General features: G+C 44.4%; 1 protein-coding gene across 1 annotated transcript in view; it reads left to right on the top strand.

Moving 5' to 3' along the window:
* NT5E (5'-nucleotidase ecto) overlaps positions 1-21,297 on the top strand; it is a 48,840-nt gene that overhangs the window by 19,227 nt on the left and 8,316 nt on the right. The window contains exons 3-6 of the mRNA XM_077750346.1: positions 2,187-2,409; positions 7,823-8,011; positions 17,872-18,069; positions 19,642-19,796. Of these exons, the coding sequence (XP_077606472.1) occupies positions 2,187-2,409; positions 7,823-8,011; positions 17,872-18,069; positions 19,642-19,796 (765 nt within the window). The remainder of the gene's footprint in view (positions 1-2,186; positions 2,410-7,822; positions 8,012-17,871; positions 18,070-19,641; positions 19,797-21,297) is intronic.

Here is a 21,297-nt window from a genome sequence, read left to right as displayed (position 1 = left end):
AAATGAAAAAGGTAACTCCAGCTATTGCCAAATGGTAGCAATATGATACTGTTGGTAAACTGCAAGGTGGCTGACACATTGGATAATCTTCCATGAAGAATGATAGAAATATTCACTTTTTAAGACTTTACAGTTAAGCAAGATAGTTAATTGTAATCTCATAAGGGAGACTGATTTCACCACAGGAAGAAATCATGGTGTTCTAAAGAGAAGATTAAAAGCGGAAACCTTGGTGGCTTAGTCAGTTAAGCATCTGACTTTGGTGCAGATCATGATCTTGTGATGGTTCATGGGTTTGAGCCCTGTGTCGGACTCTATGCTGACAGCTCAGAGCCTAGAGACTGCTTTGAATTCTCTTTCTCTCTCTCTCTGTCTCTCTCTGCCCCTCCCCTGCTTGTACTCTGTCTCTCTCTCAAAAATAAATAGACATTAAAAATAATAATAATAAAGAGAAAATAAAAGATGATTACCCAAGGCTGCGAGGTCCTTTAAGAGCTGGTTCAGCCTTAAAATGAGCAAATCCGAGGACTCTAGATGCTGGCGAGGATGTGGAGAAACGGGCACCCTCCTACACTGTTGGTGGGAGTGTAAACTGGTGCAGCCCCTNTGTTGGGACGAGCACTGGGTGTTATATGTAAACCAACTTGACAATAAATTATAAAAAATAAAAATAAAAAAAATTTAAAAATTAGTTCAGCCTTTAAGAGAGAAGTAATTAAGAGGAAGAAATAAAAATAGATACTCAGAGGTGGGGGAGGAGGCAAATTCAGAATTCTGACTTTCATCAGGGAGACAGGTGTGTGGGAATGTGAAGACATTGTGTTGCTTTTTCTGTATAAACATATGCGTGAGGACATAAACACACAATTCTTTGAGCCACAGATGTTCAAAGGGGCACCTGCGTTGCTGGAGGAAGGGCTGCAGCGCCGAACAAGGTGAGGACAGCAAGACATGGTGGCTCAGGAAGCCACTCCGCGGACATGCTGGACCCGCCATAGGATTATGCAATGTGCTAGGAAGGAAGGGAGTGGGGCCTGTAAGAGAATACAGAAGGCCCTAATCTGGGTTGAGAGGTCATCAGTCAGCACTTCCAGGCCTATTTCCCGTTTGCAGAATGAAGCAAAATCAGGTGCACCGTTGGGAAAGTTTGAGATTCACTGGTTTAAGTACTAAGTTAGCAAAACAGCCTTGCAGCCAGTGCAGGGAGGTAGGTGCCATGGGCTTAACTCTAGGAGGCCAAGGGAGAAAGGGGGGAGGCACTTTCAGAGGAGGTGGCTGGAATGAGCGTTTTGTCAGTCTTACTCTGGGGGAAGCTGCCAGATGTCAAAGAGGTGGTTTTGCACCCAGTAGCCACTCCCAGAGCCATGAGGAATGGGAGAGAGCAGAGAAGGTGGGAGGCGAGGCCCCACCAAGCCCTGTGCTCTGAGTGGGTCAACAACGCCCTGAAGGTCGGTGAACATTTCACCATCCTGATCTTCCTGGGACGCGAAGCTGCTGGGAATGAAACCACAGCGCCCCTAGCAGCCCGAAGGAGAAAACCCGTGCCCCCCCTGCAAAATGCGGAGAATGCCTCTCGTTACCCTTGGGGATCTTCATTTCCCCCAAAGAATGAGAGGAGCCTACAGCCCTTGGGAAGACACAGTGGTGGGGCCAGAAGGGAGTAATAACCGAGGAAATGCAGACACGGGAGGAGGAAAGATCACTGGTGTCTCTACCAGTCTCCAGTCTCCAGTCACCTTTTGCAAAAGTCCTGTTGACCTTAATGGTTCTCCCAGCAGAAGGACTGTTGGAACAATTGTGCTGGTGGGTTGAAATGTGGGTTTATGAGAGAAAGCAACCTGAAGAGGCTGGGCAGAGCTTAGGAAATGGCAGATTCTCCGCCTTGCCCCAGATCTGGGGACAGCAGGGACAGCATTGCAGGTGACTCTTACATGCACTGGTACCACCTTCAGTAGGTGCTGCGGGACCTGGGAAAGCAGTTCTCAAATGAACCTGATGAGCCCAACACCAGGGTCACGGAGTAAAATCTCTTGGTGTGAGGATGACACAGGTCATGCATCAGCCCCCTAGAGCCCCATCAGCTTTGGGAGCCCCTGGGCTAATGTAATATTCTTTACAGTATGTTTTTGGTTTTTGTCAGAAATTTCAGACTACCTAATTCTTGTTCTCTTTTCCCTTTCTACTAGGCACTGGGAAATCACGAATTTGATAACGGTGTAGAAGGACTGATTGATCCACTTCTCAAAGGGGCCAGTTTTCCAATTCTGAGTGCAAATATTAAAGCCAAGGGGCCACTAGCATCTCAAATATCAGGACTTTATTTGCCATATAAAATTATTCATGTTGGTGATGAAGTTGTGGGAATTGTTGGATATACTTCAAAAGAAACCCCTTATCTCTCAAATCCAGGTATTTTCTACTTTTATAGCACTTGTTGCTTGCAAATAGGTGTGTTAAGTCAGAGCTTGGCATTATTTGTATGGGCTATAGACAAAAGTAGGAACAGCATGCTTTGTTGGGCAAATGTTAGGTTAACATTAATAAAACCAGTCTGGTGGCTTCCACACTGTTCTAAATTGCTTCTTATAGACATTGCTGTTTTGTTCAGTGAACTTCTTTGTTGACATACACAGTATCTTTGTTTAATTCAGTGCATTCAAAATTGGACAGGAAAGCCATTTATATCCAGTACTAAACATGAAAGAGTTATTTACTAGAGAATGAAAGCCATATAATTCACTGCCCTGTTTCCTGCAGAGCCAGAGAGCCCAGAGCTAAAGGCATTACCTCAATGTACCTTACCTTCCTTTTCTAGTATGATTATTATGTCTAGTTACCTCTCCTTTTTCCCTCTTCACTATTTTTTAATGACTATTGTATCCAGCTTTTTGAGAAATACGTATCTTTGAAAATTCTCATGGTATATATATTCTAATACAAATATTTTATATATGCTATATATCATGTATATATATCTACATACGTACATACATACATATATAATCCTAAAGTCATTCAAGACACATTTTTAGGGTACATGGGTGGCTTGGTCAGTTAAGCATCGACTCTTGATTTCGCTCAGATTATGATCTTATGGTTCACGAGTTTGAGCCCTGCATCGATCAGCCTCTGCACTGACAGCATGGAGCCTGCTTGGTATTCTCTCTCTCTCTCTCTCTCTCTCTCTCTCTCCCTCCCTCACTGCCTCACTCCCTCTCTCCCTCTCTCCCTCTCTCCCTCTCTCCCTCTTCCTCTCTCCCTCTCCCCTCCCTGCTCATGTACTCTCTCTCTTTCTCTCAAGATAAATACATAAATTTTAAAAAATGGTTACTTTGAAAAAAGAAACATTTTTGAGCCACTTTTACAGGAACACTTTCACCAAAACACATTGGCAGTAAGAATTAAAATGACATTTTTTCTAAATTATGCAAAACAGTTTTCTTCCCATATCTGAAGAAAAAAAGGGAAACTAACAGTACAGCATAGGGAAGTTAGTGGTATTGTAGTAACGTTGCATGGTGACAGGTGGTAGCTACTTTGTGGTGAACGTAGCATTAAAAAAGAAAGAAGGAAGGAAGGTAGGAAGGGGGGGAGAGAGAAAGAAAGAAAGAGAGAAAGAGGAGAAGGAAAACTAGGAGCTGGTATTATCCAGGAACAAGGGTTTTCATTAAGAATTAACTGATAAAGGACTTACTATCCTTTAACACTTTAAAAAATGATATATTTATTGTTGCTGTTACAGTAGGTCCAGGCCGTTGGAAACAACAAGGTCAGCCCTGCTTGCCCGCCCCGGCAGCGGGCTCTGCCCTGAGGGAGAGAGTGGTGCGGCCTTCCTGAGACAGGGCAGGCACAGGCCTTCTCTCCTCTCTGCCGGTAGGGGAGGTGGGGACTGTCAGGCATTCCAGGTGTCAGGCAGACATCTGTCCCACAGGTGACTAATCCTATGCATACTGTGTGACACACAGTCAATAAATAGCTGTTTTTCAGGTCATCGTGGAGCCAGGGGGCAGTTGTGGACAGGATGAGTCACCAGCTCTCAACTTGTTTTAGAAGCGCTCTTCTAGGAAGTGTGTGGTCCCACTCGGGGGACCTGACGGTGTCAGGCTGCTCTGCACCCCACCCAGCCGACCACAGCCCTCTCCCTCGTTCTGCATACGGCAGGCCGCTGCATCCCTGTCTGGTGATCTGACCTCCCCCAGGGCTGAAGGGGTGCTGTGCTTTGGGCCCCCCAGGGTTTTTCTGCAGATAGGACCGTGTGGGGATTGCAGCGTGAACGGGGCTACATGACCGCTAACAGAGCAATTGCCAGAGTGGGCCTGGGGTGACATGGCCCAGTGTCTGCTGCCCTTGATCTGGTTCCTGTCAGGTTGGACGCTCCTGCTCTGGGTCCCCAGCTCCCACAGCAAACCCCTCCTCCTTATTACACTTGTCTCTTACTGTCAGCTTCCTGTGCTGGCCTGACCAGCTGAGGATAGAGCCGAGGTCTCTTCTCCCTGAACATCCAGAACCTAGTAGAGAGGCCAATGTAGGATCCTTGGATAAAGATGTGGACCTGAATAATTGAATAATTATATGTCTCTATAATTTCTATTCTATTCACTGATTTTTAGTTCATTTAAAACAGGATGTAATTAAATGCCGTAAGAGAGTTAACAAAGTCCAGGAGTGGGGCAGCATCTTTTCAGAGCAGGGGGTAAGTGACCAGCTCGGAGGTCCTGTAGACTTGAAGAACCTCCTTGGCCCCCTCGAGGGCGCACAAAAGCATCCTAGGGCGAAGGGCATCCTAGCAGCGAGGTCACATGCTAGGACACAAGCCTCATGAGGGCAGGGACCTTATCTGTCCTCATTCACTGCTCTATGTTTTGTATCATACCCAGCATGTGGGAAGTTCTCGACAAATGTTGCTGGAATGAACACAGGAGAGCAGAGAAGTATGGGGGCCACAATCACAAAAGATCACACAGTTCAGTTTCTTGGGACATGGGTTCCAAGCAGGGAAAGCAAAAAGTTGAGTGAGAACTGGATTGCAGGGCGTCCTGAATGACTAATCAAGGAGTTCAGGCATGATGGGAAGAAAAGGTTATGCCTTCGTGAATAGTTGCCAATAAGAAAGGAGAGGTTGTTGGTGGAGGGACACAAGGGCTCCAGAAATCAGTCCCCCTTTGCTGGGATTCTGATAGCACCCATATTAGCCCTTTAGCAGGTCAGAACAGAAAGGGGATCTGAAGGGATGATGCTGTCATAGCAGCTCCCAGGAGAGAAAGGTTGGATTGTGTGAGAACTGATCTCAGCACTGGTATAGGGGGAGGTTTGGAGGGTAGAGCAGTATTTCTGGGGACAGTTGCTTCTACCAAGACCACAGGCTCAGTGCATGGGTTATTCCTACAGACCTCTGGCCCCTGATCTACCCCCATCCCTCCAGTCCTCCCGCCTGGGTGCCCACAGGTATAATTGGTATTTCTAGCACATTTAATTTATTCTAGCTAGAATTCCTACAGGATACCTCAAGGTATCCTGAAACAGAGGCACCTGGGTGGCTCAGTTGGTTGAGCGTCTGACTTTAGCTTAGGTCATGGTCTCACGGTTCATGAGTTTGAGCCCCGCATCGGGCTCTGTGCTGACAGCCAGCTCAGAGCCTGGAGCCTGTTTCAGATTCTGTGTCTCCCTCTCTCTCTGCCCCTCCCCTGTTCATGCTGTGTTTCTCTCTGTCTCAATAATTAATAAACATTAAAAAAAGAAAAAAATATCCTGAAACATATCCCATGCTTTGTATATATGTAATGACTGATCCTCAGAGGCTCCTGATATGTTAGGAGAATACGTTCCTTTGTCCTCAGAGGCATTTGTCTGAACTTTGTCCAAAAACTAGCTACAGCCAAACTAACGCAGAGGTTGGTAGTGTTCTCAGAAGGTCTCAATATTCATTCATTCTTTCTTTCTGTCTTTCTTCTGAGTGCCTATGTGTAGGCACCAGGGCTGCTGACCAAAAAAAAAAAAAAGATCCCTGCCTACTGGAGTTTACAGGTTTAGTGAGCAAATGGCAAATAAATGTGTAAGATATTTGGTGTCAGAGGTGGTAAGTGCTAAGCAGTAGGGGAATGGCAGGTGTGGCATGGGGGAGGACACACCTTGTCAATTTAAAGGGAGGCTCAGGGAACTCACAGAGAAAGTGACATGGCACTGGGGAGTGACCAGGGAGCCCTGGATTTCTTGGGGTGATCAACAAGAAGCAGATTATTCTTGATGTTTTCATGGCAGAGAATGGTGGCTAAGCTGTTACAACTCCCGATGTTTAAATGTCACCTGTGCGTTAGTGACAGCACTACCAGTCCAATGTGACATGTGAGTTGCTAATTTTCAGGGTGTGGGTCAGCACAGTCACACCCACACTCGCCAGCCTGTTCCCTGGGTGCAAGCTCCTATTACTGCTACAAGAAGGAGTAAGTGGCCGGAGAAGAATGTCCAGCAGTGCCTGGCTGAGCCCCTGTCTAGTGAAGAGCTCAGTACTGCTCTAGTGTTGACCTTACCAAATGAACAAGACGGTTGTCAACTGGTGAGTTAAGATTGGCATTCATAGACTAGTTGCCGACAGAGTTTTAAGTTCGAAGACTGATTATCCTGAACTTGAAAACAAAGCCTTACAAGAATGTAGGAAAGTTGCTCTGGGCTCATCTTTTATATTTCTGGCACTAGAATCTGCTGCTTCTCCAAAGAGCATCAATCCCTTTTATTGGAGAATGGTTTCTAGTGGAACTTAGAAACCAGTATTTGGGTACTGGATGTGCTCGTTGCTACTGGCGTGTCAATGCTGCTGGACCCTCCCAGCAAACGGAGCTGGGAAATATGTATGTATATATTAACACATGTACATGTACATCTCTATAGTGATTTCTGTGTGTGCATATATATTTAGCTGAACATGAGTTCTTACTAATGTCTTCACTTGAATTATGTACCACAAGGCATGTATTAGATTTTAAGAAAGGTATTTTCCCTATCCATAGAATAAATTCATTTATTTCTTTTAATGTTTTATTTATTTCTGAGAGAGAGACACACACACAGCATGAGAAGTGGAGGGTCAGAGAGAGAGGGAAATACAGAATCTGAGCAGTCTCCAGGCTCTGAGCTAGCTGTCAGCACAGAGCCTGACGCAGGGCTTGAACCCACAAATGGTGAGATCATTACCTGAGCCGAAGTTGGACGCTTAACTGACTGAGCCACCCAGGCGCCCCGAATAAATTCATTTTAAAAACAACAACAACAAAAAGAAAACCCCAAAACTAGCTTTCAGCAGCTTTCTGCAAGAAACATAATACTGATATTTGAATATTGCCTTTTAAAAAGAAAAGAAAACAAAGCCTTAGAGGTACTAATCTAGGCCCCCACCCCCACCCCATGTTCAGTTTTATTGAGACATAACCAACACAAAACACTTAACGTATTTAGGGTGTGTCAACATCATACTGACTTGACATGTATCGCACAACATGCTCACGTGCTCAGGCAACAACAGATTTTTAAAAAATAGATAGGTTTCCAAATCTGAAGCCTCCTCATAGCTTGAAATTGATTTAGAACAACATGGTATCATTCACAACCTTAAGCTAATGCAACATTAAGTGAATGGAACTGAAGATACTGATGTGAATTTTTATTGGCGTTTTAGGGATTTTATATTTGATTTATAAATATGGTTTGGTTTTAGTAATTTAAGAGCTTTGGTAGATTAAGGTGATTTGACTCCATTTGTTAGTATGTGCAATAAGCAATATAATAAAAAAAAACTATTAATAAATGTGCATTTTATTTTGTTCCTTAGGAAGGAATTTAGTATTTGAAGATGAAATCGCTGCACTGCAACCTGAGGTAGATAAACTAAAAACTCTAAATGTGAACAAAATTATTGCACTGGGACACTCTGGTTTTGAAATGGATAAACTCATCGCTCAGAAAGTGAAGGGTGTGGACCTCGTGGTCGGAGGACACTCCAACACATTTCTTTACACAGGTAATTGTTTCAGAAGCACGATACTGGCCAGGATGCCTAGATGACTTACCGTGTCTCGCTGCCTGTATAACTGTGATTATTTTTACTACAATTTAACATAAAATATATATTGTGTATATTTTTATAATATGTAATGTATGTAAAATATGCATACATGGTAACATATAAATCTTATTCAGAGACGTTATTAAGAATCATTTATTGGTTTCATGATTATGGCAATTCCATTTATTTATGTATATTATATGCAAAATATGTATATAAAATATACATGTAGGGGCACTTGAGTGGCTCAGTTGGTTAAGCATCCAACTTCCACTCAGGTCATGATCTCACGGTTTGTGGGTTGGAGCCCTGCATTGGGCTCTGCGCTGACAGTTCAGAGCCTGGAGTCTGCTTCCAAGTCTGTGTCTCCCTCTCTCTCTCTGCCCTCCCCTGCCCACACTCTGTTTCTCTCTCCCTCTCTCAAAAACTAAATAAGCATTTAAAAAACTTTAAAAAACAAAATAAAATAAAATATACATGTAAAAGAAAAAGATTACGGAGACCCAGCCAGAAGTCAGTTTATATCAAAAAGCAGTGTGTCATATAAAAAATTTTAAGCGCAAACAAAATAATATAAATAAGGCCTTCATAGATCAAGGTGACAGGATTTGATGCGTAGCTTCATGAGCAGGAGCTGGAATTCTGGGCTCAAGTCCTAAGTCTACTGTGTACCAAGACTTAGGACTCTGAGCGTCCTGGAAGCGATAGGCACTGTTGCTCTTGAAATCATGCCCTCCCCCCCACCTCCCTCCCTCTTTCTCCTTAGTGTTAGATAGTTTTAGTTAGAAAAACCCTTTTTTTCCTTCTATTTGGAAGCTATAATGTCCCAAAACTTTTGAGTCTGGCTCAGTGAGTCTTTCATACCATGCACCCTGCCCACCACCACTACCTGGAGTGTTGAGGTACTTTCAAGAATAGGAAGAAGAGAAGGAGGAGGGCTTGGCTGGTAACTGACTTTTATCAGCCGTGGGAAGGTAGGCTTTGGTGGGGCACAACCCTCTCCTTGAAGAGGTTGCTGCATTGGCGATCTCTGTGTGGGCTTTCTAAAGTAATCCTGTTTTTATAAGAGCAAAACTAAAAAATACCCAGAAATGTTAAAAGGGGTTATTACTAAAAAGAGCAAACATGGTAATTTTTACTTTCTTCTTAGCACTTCCAAGTATTTTCAAGTAACAAATGCATATTGCCTTTGCAATCAGAAAAAGAAACACAAATTGTGAAAAGAAATAAAGAAACACAATATAGAGTCAGAAGTCTTCTTTCTTGACTCACGTCAGAGACCTGGAGCAGGTCACTCACACTCTCTGTGTCTGTTAGCTTTGTTTCGAAATGGAGATAATGCTCAAAGTGCCACATTGTTGTGAAAATGATGTGAGATGGTATATGTACTCAAGGGAAGACACTTTATGAAGTGTGAATAGCTGTGTTCTGGCGTGCAGTGGTGCCGAGGCTGCCCCCCAGTGAAAATATACCAATCAAAATGGTGACACTTGGGAAGTACTTCATACAGTGCTGGGGGTGCCTGGGTGGCTCGGTCAGTTGACTCTTGATTTCGGCTTAGGTCCTGATCCCCAGTTCGTGGGATTAAGCCCCACGTGGGGCTCCACACTCAGCGTGCTCTCCCCTGCTTGCTCTCTCTCTCTAAAATAAAAGAAAAAGAATGCTGGTATCCATGTAATCAATTCCTTATTAATTTGGTTCCTTCATAAGTATTTTATCTCTTGGTAGACACAGGCTAGGGAAAAATTTCAAACTAGATTACAGCTATTAGTGGTTGTGATATAAATGTAGTGGATTAAAACAAATTAACAGACTAGATAAAATAGGTTAGGCACTTAACATTATTCATAAGAACATATATTGTTTCATGGAAAAATATGCATGTGAGACAGTGAGGACAGCCCCCAGAGGATGTAAGTGTGACAAGGACAGTGGTGGGCACTGGTGGTCATGTGAGTTTCTTGGCATGAGCAGCGTTGCAGTCAAACCTCTGGAAGCCATGTAAGTAACTCAAGGGCACTTAGATGGGCTGAGAGCACCACACCAGGGAAAATTCCATTGGAGTAAGTCATGGGGCCTCCCTGGGTAGAAGTGAAGACTCTGGTGTTTTGCCGGCTGTCCCGCCAACTGGTGGTGGGAGCCGGCCCCTGTCTGATCTCATCTGCAGAGTGAGGTTGGAAACAATGCTGTTATAGAAGGGTTGACCTGACAGGTGTGGCTGAGGCCCCTCAGGACAAGGCCTAGTACTTGAGCTGTCCTTATTTCAGTGATGTCCCAACTCTCTGGATGAGATCTGTGAAAAGCCCTCCTTTGGAGCCTTTTCTTAGCCTTTTTCTGAGGCAATGTCAGAAACACAGTTGGACCTAGACATCTGCCTCCACCCACTTCGTCCTGTGGAGTAGTGGTTTCAAACTGTGCTGGCTTTGACCCATACTGAGAAAGGCATTGCACATGACCCTGACGCACACTCACAATCATGCACACATACACACACACACACAAAAACTTTCACCGAGAACCTGGAATGTACTCTGATATATTCTGTACTACTGTTCCATTTTTTTTAAGTGTCAGTTACCACCCATTAAATTAATTTCCTCATATGGTAGCTGGCCCATATTTTGAAAAACTCAGCTTCAAATGAAGCATGACCAAAACAGTGCATAAACAATCAAAGGGCTCTACCCCCCTTTCAGATGCTAAAGTCATTCCCATGTTCCTCATGATTTGCTGTTACACCATCCTATAGCACCATTTGGTCAACCACAGCCTTGGTGTGTGGCCATCGATGAGTGTGCCCCCATCGGCCTGAAAGGGTCTGTGATCATGCCTGGCTTCCCACTAATGCTGCAGCGTGTCCTTTCGTCCCTGTAACTTCGTTCCAGCCAACGATGTCCTGCAAAACAATACGTACCTTTTGCTAAGTAGATGAGTTTAGTTAATGATGAATGACTGGATGAAAGAAAGATTTGGGGATAAATATCATAATTTGTTTATACGTAAATCTTTAAGTAGATAATTACAGGCTCTGAAAAATCTGCCGCTGTAGTCTTAGTCATTTATTTCACATTTTGTGATTGCTTAGCCAGATTAAACTTGTTCTCATGAAAATATTCAAGTTTGATACTCTTCAGTTTGAGGGATAAACTTAACACTTGAAGGTAATTCCAGGACACAGGAGGGGATGAAGCATATTTGCTTGTTTAAATAAATTTGCACAGCCTTAAAAAAAACTCTTCTGAATTGTTTTTGGAACTAGCATAACTTAAGGTTAAATATGATTCGTAAATAAAAATAGAGTTAAAATAATACATCCCTTGGAATTTTGCATCTTGCCTTGCACAGAACCCAACATACACACACACGTGCACGCACACACACACACCCCTTAAAGAAAATTTCACAAAGCATCTGTATTGCACCTAGTATTTTCTGTTATTTAATTTTTTTAGTGCTGGTTACCACCTATCAAATTAACTTCATTGTACTGTAGCTAGCCCATATTTTTTAAAACTAAGCTTTAAATGAGGCATGACCAAAAAAGCGCATGAACTCCTCCCCCTGCAATGTTGAACGTCATTCCAGGTTCTTTTGAGTACAGCCATTGTGCATTTGACAACTGACCCCAGGATTACCTGACCGCTTTCACGTCAGAAATGAAGCGAAGGGGTGCGGCCGACTAAGCTTACAGAATCTGAAAGCTGCAAGGAAAAGAGAGCTATTCCCACATGTTTTCTCTAAAGGAACTAAAACCAAGAAATAGTTATTATTCCCAAAAGTTGTACTGTGAGTAAGTGAAAATGCAAGAAGGTCGTGTTTAGATGAGAACCAGTCTCTCTTTCCCCATCCCATTCCTTTGGAGTCTGCATTTTAACAGGCCATAGTGATAAGACAGTGTTATGATTTTCTTTTTAATTTGTTATATAAAACCCTGTTCTATAATGTAAATAGTAAATGGGAAGTCTGGTACCTGGAAGACTAGAAGGCCATAGGGATGGCTAGATCCTATAGATCCTAAGAGAAGAAGATGGCAGCCAGCAGGGCCATCACTCCTTCCCCTGCTCTGTCTCCATCAAGCAGTATCTCCCGACCTCATGGAGATAAAGCAAAGACATCGGGCCTGGCCCTACAGGGCAGTAGATATCCAGAACACTGGGCACCTGTTGTAGCTTGGTAAATGTTTGTTGAATGAGTGAATGACTTTATAGTGACATCATGCCTTCCCTACAGGACTCCCTTATTTGCTCCAACCAGCCAGGACTGGGTACAGGCCAACAGCCTGGACTGGATTTCATGAGGGTTTTGTGCCCACTCTGGGTACTGCTCTATGACTCATCATCTCTTTCAGACCTCTCAGTCATCACTGAATGTCCAAGAGTGAGAATTTGAGCAGTAAATCAAAGCATGTGCAAAACAGAGGGCACCATCCAGATGTGGAGAATATTATGTGACCCCCTGAGTTCCCTTAAGGAAACATGACAGCTAGTGTGTCATGGTGTCATGGCTGGATACAGAGACAGAGGTAGCTGAGGACACTGTGATTCACCCCTCTGGTTGCCAAAGACCTCTTGGCTGGGAAAACAGAAGAGAGCCCTTGGTCTTAGATGCTTGAAGCTGCTTGGTGTAGCTACACCAGAGGCAGGGGACAGAGCATCATGCCTGACTGGCTGGGTGCCAATGGCATGTCAGCCAGTAGTCTCCAAACCATGCCCTAAAGAGCACCCATGGCCGGGAGCCTGAAGCTGGACTCGCCCAGCATGCCTCTCAGCCTGCACTAGGAGCTGTCTGCTTTGTGGCTCCCATGGGCCCAAGATTTCCTGCGTGGGGAAGATCTCATTGCTTTAAAAAAAAAAAAAAAAAGTTAAACCACTTTTGGTTTAAACCACTAGTCAAATCTCTTGTTTTACAAATTTAGGAAATAAATTTAGGCCCCCAATTTAAGCTGAAAGTCTGTCTCAAGGTCATGAAACCACATTGAAAGTGAGCCAGCACCAAAACCTATTGTCTTGACTCCCAGCCCTGGTTCTGCTCTACAAGCCCCACTCAGCTCATTAGTTGAGAAAATTGAATTGAGGGGAGTTGGAAGAAGGGGTAGGTACTCAGACCCTGCCCCCCTTGGCATATGGGTGTCACTACAGGGAAAGCATAGAAGTCGTGTCTAATCCATGGGAAAGCGTTGGCTGACCTACTTAAGCTTAGTCATTTAGCAAACATTTATTGAGTGCCTGCCATGTGCTGGGCAAACCTAGGAGACACAGCAGCCCCTGCTCTCCTGGAACTTGTCTTATAAGGGATATCGACCCTGATCAGATTTTTTTTAAGTATGCAAGCAAATCAGTCCTATCATATACAATTACAAAGTGTGCTGCAAAGGGAGAAGTTCCAGATGTGACCAGCACTGGTGGATCATCACACAGTGTTCTCCTGAAAAGCTGATGTTTGGGCTGAGATCAGAAAGACATCCAGGAGCTAAGTTGGTAAATAATGATCTCTCATCTTTGTTGAACATTTACCTGCATCGGCTTCCCTGGCTGCATTAACTTCTGTTATCCACCCAGCAAGCCTGGAGGCTGGTATTGTTATTTTCCCCATTTTACAGAAGACTAAACTGAAGCAAAATGATGTCACAAATGCACACGTAAGCCTCTGGCTCTGGGTGGCACTCCACAGTCCCACTTTGGAGGCAGGAGTGGCCTGAGAGTGAGAGAAGCTAAGATTGCTGACGCACAGGGCGGACGGTCTAGATGAAGCTGGCAAGGCAAAAAAGGGCCACGTCATGTAGGTTTTGATATTCTTGTCAAAAATCGTCCTGTTTTTCCTACGACAGTAGGAGATATCTTAAACCTGGGAGTACATGATCTTATTTATGTTTTAGAAACCTCACTCAAGCTGCTGTGTGGAGATTGGATTAGAAAGAGGCAAAGAAGAAGTATACAGACCAGTTAGGAGGCCGTTGCGATAACCCAGGCACAAGATAATGGTGACCAGGAGTGTGGCTTGCCTGAGGAGATGTAGAGAAGTAGACAGACTGAGCACTTCCAAGTAAGTTAGAAAAGAGACTCAAGTCCATTAGAAGCAATGATGTGAAATATGCTAATTACTAATTACTTTTATCCAGTCCTTTTATGGGAAGTATGGAAGTTTTTCTTTTTTAGTCTGCTTAACACATAATATTACGTTAGTTTCAGTGCACAGCATAGTGATTCAGCATCTCTATACATTATGCTATGCCCACCACAATTTGTAGCTACCCTCTGCCACCTGACGGGGCTATTATGATGTCATTGATTATATTCCTTATGCTGTGTCTTTTATTCCTGTGACTTATCCATGTCATAACCAGAAGTCTGTATCTCCCACTCCCCTTCATCTGTTTTGACCAACCCCTCCTCTCCTCCCCACTGGCAACCATCAGTTTTTTTCTCTATAGGTCCGATTTTGCTTTTTGTTTGTTAATTTATTTGTTTTGTTTTCTAGATTTCACATATGAGTGAAATCATGTGGTATTTCTCAGTCTGACTTATTTCGCTTAGCACAATACCCTCTAGATCCTTCCATGTTGCTGCAAATGGCAAGATCTCATCCTTTTTTTATGGCTAATATTGTGTTGCATATATGTACCACATAGGAAGCATGAAAGTTCTTAAACTGGTCCTCATGCACAATAAAATTGTAGCAAGGACTGCCTTGAAACATTCTATATTTAGCCAACTGAAAACCATGTCACAGGCCTGCTCCCTAGCACCTCTGTCACATGATCCACCATCTTGGCCCCTTCTGCCTACTGGCAGGGCAGTTGCCCAGGCCTCTACTTGAAACTGTCACATTCCTGAGGAGCTGCTGTGGCCAGGGCCCCCAGGACAGAGATCCAGTGGGTTCTGTCAGACATTCACACAGTTAGGAAATGCCCCACTTACCAACTCTAAATAGGTCAGCCCACAATTCCTTGGCTTCTTCATGTTTGGTTCCCAGATAATTTACTTGCTAGATGGCTGGAATGGAGTTCTGATGAATAATTTCTCTCCTGCCAAGATGACAAATTGGGTTTCTAAAGACAGTTATGTGGCTCTGTGTGCAAATAATATTTTGGGCATGAGCATCTTTGGCTGAATAGAATGGTATGGAAAATGTGAAGCCCTGGATGGCCTTCTCTGCCAGTGGTTTTCTGGGGTTGGCAAGTTAGGGAAGCAGAGAGCACTCGGCTGTGGAGGAGGCAGAGACTAGCCAAACTGGACCAGCTATTTCCTCAACCACCGGGAAGCATCCTTCTTGTTCCCGATTAAGTCCCTTTAAGAAGCAGATGACATGTCTTTTTTTTTTTTTTTAATAGTTTATTGTCAAATTAGTTTCCACATAACACTCAGTGCTCATCCCCACAAGTGTCCTCCTCCACGCCCATCCCCCCCTCCCCCCACATCCATCAGTCCTCAGTTTTTGTCAGCATTCAAGAGTCTCTCATGGTTTGCTTCTCTCCCTTTCCCCCACCATTTCCGCCCTTCTTCTCCCCCTTGTTCCTCCGTCAAGTTCCTCCTAATCCTCCTATACGTGCAAACATATGATATTTGTCCTTCTCTGCCTGACTTATTTCGCTCAGCATAACACCCTCAAGGTCCATCCATGTTGCTACACATGGCCAGATTTCATTGTTTCTCATTGCCATGTAGTATTCCATGGTATAGATAAACCACATCTTCTTGATCCATTCAAGAAGCAGATGACATGTCTTATGTTCTAACAAAAATAACATCAAGGCCTTTCAGAACCGGAGAATGTCCCCTGTCAGACTGGAGCTGTGGTTAGTAGCTCCTATTTGATGAGGCATTTGACTGGATCCTCGAAATCCCAAAATCCCGTTACACTCATTTTGTCTGATTATGTCTTTGTGAGGCAGAATAAGAAAGGCTAAAAAAAAAAAAAAAGTCAGGCTTGCCCTTTTCTGGGGTTTCCAGGAAACTGCCAGAGTCCTTTCTGAAACTGATGTAGTGCCCTTTCCTCCTGGACGAGGTGTTCTCCGCCATCTCGTGGACATGTTAGGAACTGCACCTCCCAATCACAGTTGCATCTCTGGGCTCAGAGGAGGAACTACTGTCCCTAACCTTCCCCAGGTGAGACGGTGAGAGGGGGCTACCACACCCGCCCAGCTCCAGGCTCTGGGCTTGCCCAGATAGGAACCAGAACAGAGCAGAATGAGGATGACGACAGGGTTAGCCTTCCCGGCTACTCTGCAATGCATGAGATCATCTGTACCTGTTAGAGCCAACACCAGCCAGTCATCCATGGGGCTGTACACCGCAGATGGAGATGGACAAGTCCTGCACAGGGCCTCTAGTCAGGTGCTTTTGTAAGAGTAAAGTTTCAAAACTTTTGCCTTTTTTCTTTTTTTCCCAGAGGGAGCAAGAAAATGGGGAATTAAGGTGGGCAACAGCTACTTCCTACTTCTGAGGTGCTGGTGTTTGCTGCACTTCTGCTCTCTGGTATTGAGCTGGAACAGGGGCTGCTCTATAGGAGCAGAGGAGGAGTGGGGTTTTCATAACATATACCCCAGCTTAGGTTAAAGGAGAAGCCCAGATACAGCTCGGGGTGCAAAGGTGCAGCACTTGGTTTAGCGAGTGGCCTTTGGCAACTGGCTCTTGCAGGCATTATGAGATGAGCAAGCATAGGCTGTGTGGGGCAGTAGAGAGAACAGAATCTGCTCCAGTGCCTCACAGCCCTGCTTTCAGTCTGCTCTCCCTCACATACCAGCCCATACTGCGTATAACACACGCACCAGTGTGACTTTGGGCACATTGCCTATGACAATAAACGTTCTCATCTGTAATGTGGAGATGGTAATAGAACCTGCCTCATGGAATGCTTAGAAAATTAAATGAGATCTAGCCCAGGGCCTGGCTCTGGGCCAGCTCTCCTAACTTGTCCATGCAAGTAACCAACACATGCTGAAGTTTCCTGGGCCCTCTGTAAACCTCTAATAGGAAGGATTGGTCAGGGTGTTTTGGGAGTGGGTAGAAACAGTAATGAGTCAAGGGTATCTGTCCAGGAGACAGCAGTGGGGGGAGCCCCTCAGGCTCTGAGTGATGGGTTGTCTCCCAGGCTGTCCCCAGGGGACCCCTTTGAGACAGAAGTCAGCAGAACTCGACCCATGTTGGCTGGGTGAGTAGTGTGCATGCTGGTTTGACTGGCAGGGTGAACATGACTCCTCTGAAAAGTACCTAAAGGAGCTCAGATTTTAGCAGCAAAACCTGAGGACAGGCTCTGTCATTTCTGCTCATGTTCCACTAAGGATCCTAAGCTCTAGATTATCGTCGAGGGTTTCTAGAGATTGTTGTCACCTCGTAGGGGAAAGGAATATACATTTATTATCTGTGTGCCAGGCACTGTGCGAGGAAGTTTAGACAGCCCTGTGAAATAGGAATTGTTATTTCGCCCATTTTACAGGTGAGGAAACTGAAATATAGGGAAGTGAAGTGGCTTGGGTATTCTACTCGGCTATTGAGAATTGAGCCTGGGTCAGGATAAAAGTAGGATGATCTTGGCAGCACCGCGTTTTTGTGTCCCCCACTGCACCAGGCATGGGACCACGGACGTGGGAAGAGCTTACCAAACACTTCCTGGTTGAAATGGAGGGATTCATGTGCCAAAAGGGCCTTCAGAAACAGGGGCAGATGCCTGAGTGCAGCTCTGAAAGACCAGCTGTGTAGGGCAGCAGCTAGCACATCATCAGTTCAGAATTCCCTGTCATCTGGCCAGTGGCCCGCTGGCCTACAGCCAGCTGTGTACAAGGACTGACTTGATCAGCTTTGGCTCTTCCATTTTAGGCACTCCACCTTCCAAAGAGGTGCCGGCTGGAAAGTACCCATTCATAGTCACATCTGATGATGGGCGGAAGGTTCCTGTGGTCCAGGCCTATGCGTTTGGCAAATACTTGGGCTATTTGAAGGTTGAGTTTGATGAAAAAGGAAATGTCATCGCTTCGCATGGAAATCCTATTCTTCTCAACAGCAGCATTGTGGAAGGTGGGTGAATGATGGCTTGACTTTGTTCTTGTTATTATTTCAGGGCAAGACTGTAATACCTTTAAAGAATTGAATTATCCCTTAAGTTTGCCCTCTTCATGGATAAGAAGATTGAAAACACACTCAAATGCCCCAAATCCTATTTGCTCCCCCAGTTCCTCTCAGCATGAGATACCGTGTCACTGCTTCTTGTGTCTTTTCAAGCTTTGTCCAGGCATGGGAAAGCCACTCAGCTCCTGTCCAGAGGAGAGCTGCTCAAAGAAGCAAAGGGGTTCAAAGCCCCACCACTGGCAGCGTGTGCCAGAGTCCCACTCCAGCCAGGTCCAGGGATCCCTGAAGGATGGACAGTGTTGGCGAGGGAGGGATGAGAGAGGCATGAGATTCTTTCTGGTCACCAGCCAGGCCTCTCCGCACTGTCTGAGACTCAACTTTATTTTATGATTTAGTGTTTGGGGGAAGGCACAGAAGTGGCATTTTAATGATAAATTCTTTTATCAGTAAAAACTTTCAGAACATTGATATGCAGAAGGTATGAGGAAAAACCCAGAGGTGGCATTAGCATAGTAAAGGTAAAAGTTAGTTCTTTGTGAGTAGGGCTCAATAGCCTGTTTGCTTAAGGGGAAGTATTAAGAAAAACAGGTTTTTCAGGAAATACAATGTTTGCTCCCATAATCACAAAAGAAGTTCCTACAATAGGTTCCTTCACGAGGTGCAATCAGCATATCAAGGCCAGAATAAGTCACTCCAAATACCAATCAACAAGATGTGTAGGGGGTCGGTACTTAAGCAGAAACAGTTGGTTGGGGGTGGATATCAGTCACCATCTGATGGTAAGAGTCTGTGCAACTTACCTTAACCTCACAAGGAGATTTTCTGCACTTATGAGTTCAGAAACAGCTCCCAACAAGTGTGCCCACAGCAGTTGCCCAGTCTCAGTGAGTTTCTGTTTCTTTATCAGATGAGGGAGTGTCTTTTTTACTTTTTTGTCTAGGACTCAGAATAAAATACATCTTATGTCATCTGTTTACATGTAGTGTACGTGACCACAGCCTTGGGCCTCTCTCACTTGCCTTTTACTGCTCACCAAGATTGTACCAGGGAGAGATGGACAGCAGGGTGCCCTGCAGAGCCTGTGGTCACAACACAGACCATCTCAATAACCAGAGGGAGAGGCCAGTACCACACAGCAGAACCTCAGCATGCCCTATAGACCTGTCCTGGGCACCTTTCATCACCCTCACTCTTCCCTTCCCCCCCATCATTAATGCAATCCCAGAGGGTCCCACAGGTGCTCATTTCAGGTGTGATGAGTTGATATTAGGATACTCAGTGCATCTTTAAATTCAGATCCATTCCTAGTCTTATTACCAAGGAACATAATTTTTCTGAGGAAATTGTACAGCCAAAACTAAAGTGTAGACAAATAGGCTAAAGAAATGTACAGTCACAACAGGTAAGTTAAATGATCTTTGATTCCTTCTCCAAAATTTAGGCCAGGGTGAGACCTGCCTTAACAGCAAGCTGATGGGTTTTTTTTTTTTTCCTGTTTTCTTTTGTTTTGCTTTTTTCTAGATCCAAACATAAAAGCAGACATTAACAAATGGAGGATAAAATTAGATAATTATTCTACTCAGGAATTAGGGAAAACAGTTGTCTATCTGGATGGCTCCACTCAGTCATGCCGCTTTAAGGAATGCAACATGGGCAACCTGATTTGTGATGCCATGGTGAGTGGTCCCCAGGCGTGCAGGGCCTGTGCCTAAAGGGAGAGGGGAGGGAGGACGGACGCAAGGAGGGACAGCCTGTTACAAAATGAAGGTCTTTAAAAATTGACGCCCAAACAAAAGCTTGGGGTGGATTCATACTGAATACCTTGGGAAGGGGCCTGAACTAGACTAGTTGACCATCACTTTATTGCTTTACAAGAACTGAAAGCTTTATTGATAGGTATTCACATTGGATGTTTGAATTTTGGATATTGCTTTCCTTTTGTAAGATGATCTGAATACATGAAACTTCACTACTCTGAAGATACAGACATAGTACATAAAACACATTTGTTTGGGCCTAAATTGGCCAGTGTGTCTCACTGATCTGCCCCCTTGAATACAGAGGACAAGGCCTTGTGTGACTGGAAGCCTCCTTCACAAGCAGAGAATGATGACATGGAGTTACAATAAGTCCCATGGCTGAACGGATCGCCCAAGAACACACCCCACTGTCTACCTGTCGGCAAGGCAGACTGGCCGTTGAGAGCCCCTTGGGGCCCATGCCTAACCAGGGTCCCAGGCAAGTCCCCAGGCAAGACTTAGCCCTCTCACCAAAGCCTGGACCCAGGGGGCTGATTCTTTGTCTGTGCTTGGCACCGTGCCTGATACCTGGAGCCTGGAGCGTGACATATATACTCTCAGTAACTGACTGCCAAGTAAATGACAGTGTTCACACTTGCCAAGGTGAGACCAGTGCTGGCTCTTCAGCATTATGCAGTCACACAAAAGAAGTAGCTAGACGCTTTTTGCAGATGACGTTATAGTCTACATGGAAAACCCAAAAGACTCCACCAAAAGACTGCTAGAACTGATACATGAATTCAGCAAAGTCGCAGGGTACAAAATCAATGTACAGAAATTGGTTGCATTTCTATACACTAATAATGAAGCAACAGAAAGAGAAATAAGGGAACTTACCCATTCATAATTGCACCAAGAACTGTAAAATACCTAGGAATAAACCTAACCAAAGATATAAAAGATCTGTATGTTGAAAACTTATGAAGGAAATTGAAGAAGACACAAAGAAATGGAAAAACATTCCATGCTCATGGATTGGAATAATAAATATTGTTAAAATGTCAATACTACCCAAAGTAATCTACACATTCATTGCAATCCCAATCAAAATTACACCAGCATTCTTCTCAAAGCTGGAACAAACAATCTTAAAATTTGTATGGAACCACAAAAGACTCCGAATAGCCAAGGTAATATTGGAGAAGAAAACCAAAATGGGAGGCATCACAATCCCAGACTTTAGCTTCTACTACAAAGCTGTAAGCATCAAAACAGTATGGTATTGGCACCAAAAGAGACACATTGACCAATGGAATAGAATAGAGGACCCAGAATTGGACCCACAAATGTATGGAAAACTAATCTGACAAAGCAGGGAAGAGTATCCACTAGAAAACAGATGGTCTCTTTAGCAAATGGTGCTGGGAAAACTGGGCAA

The sequence above is a fragment of the Crocuta crocuta genome, unplaced genomic scaffold (assembly GCF_008692635.1).
Source record: "Crocuta crocuta isolate KB4526 unplaced genomic scaffold, BGI_CrCroc_1.0 scaffold9, whole genome shotgun sequence".
Lineage (NCBI taxonomy): Eukaryota > Metazoa > Chordata > Mammalia > Carnivora > Hyaenidae > Crocuta > Crocuta crocuta.
This window is presented reverse-complemented; position numbering and strand designations above follow the sequence as displayed.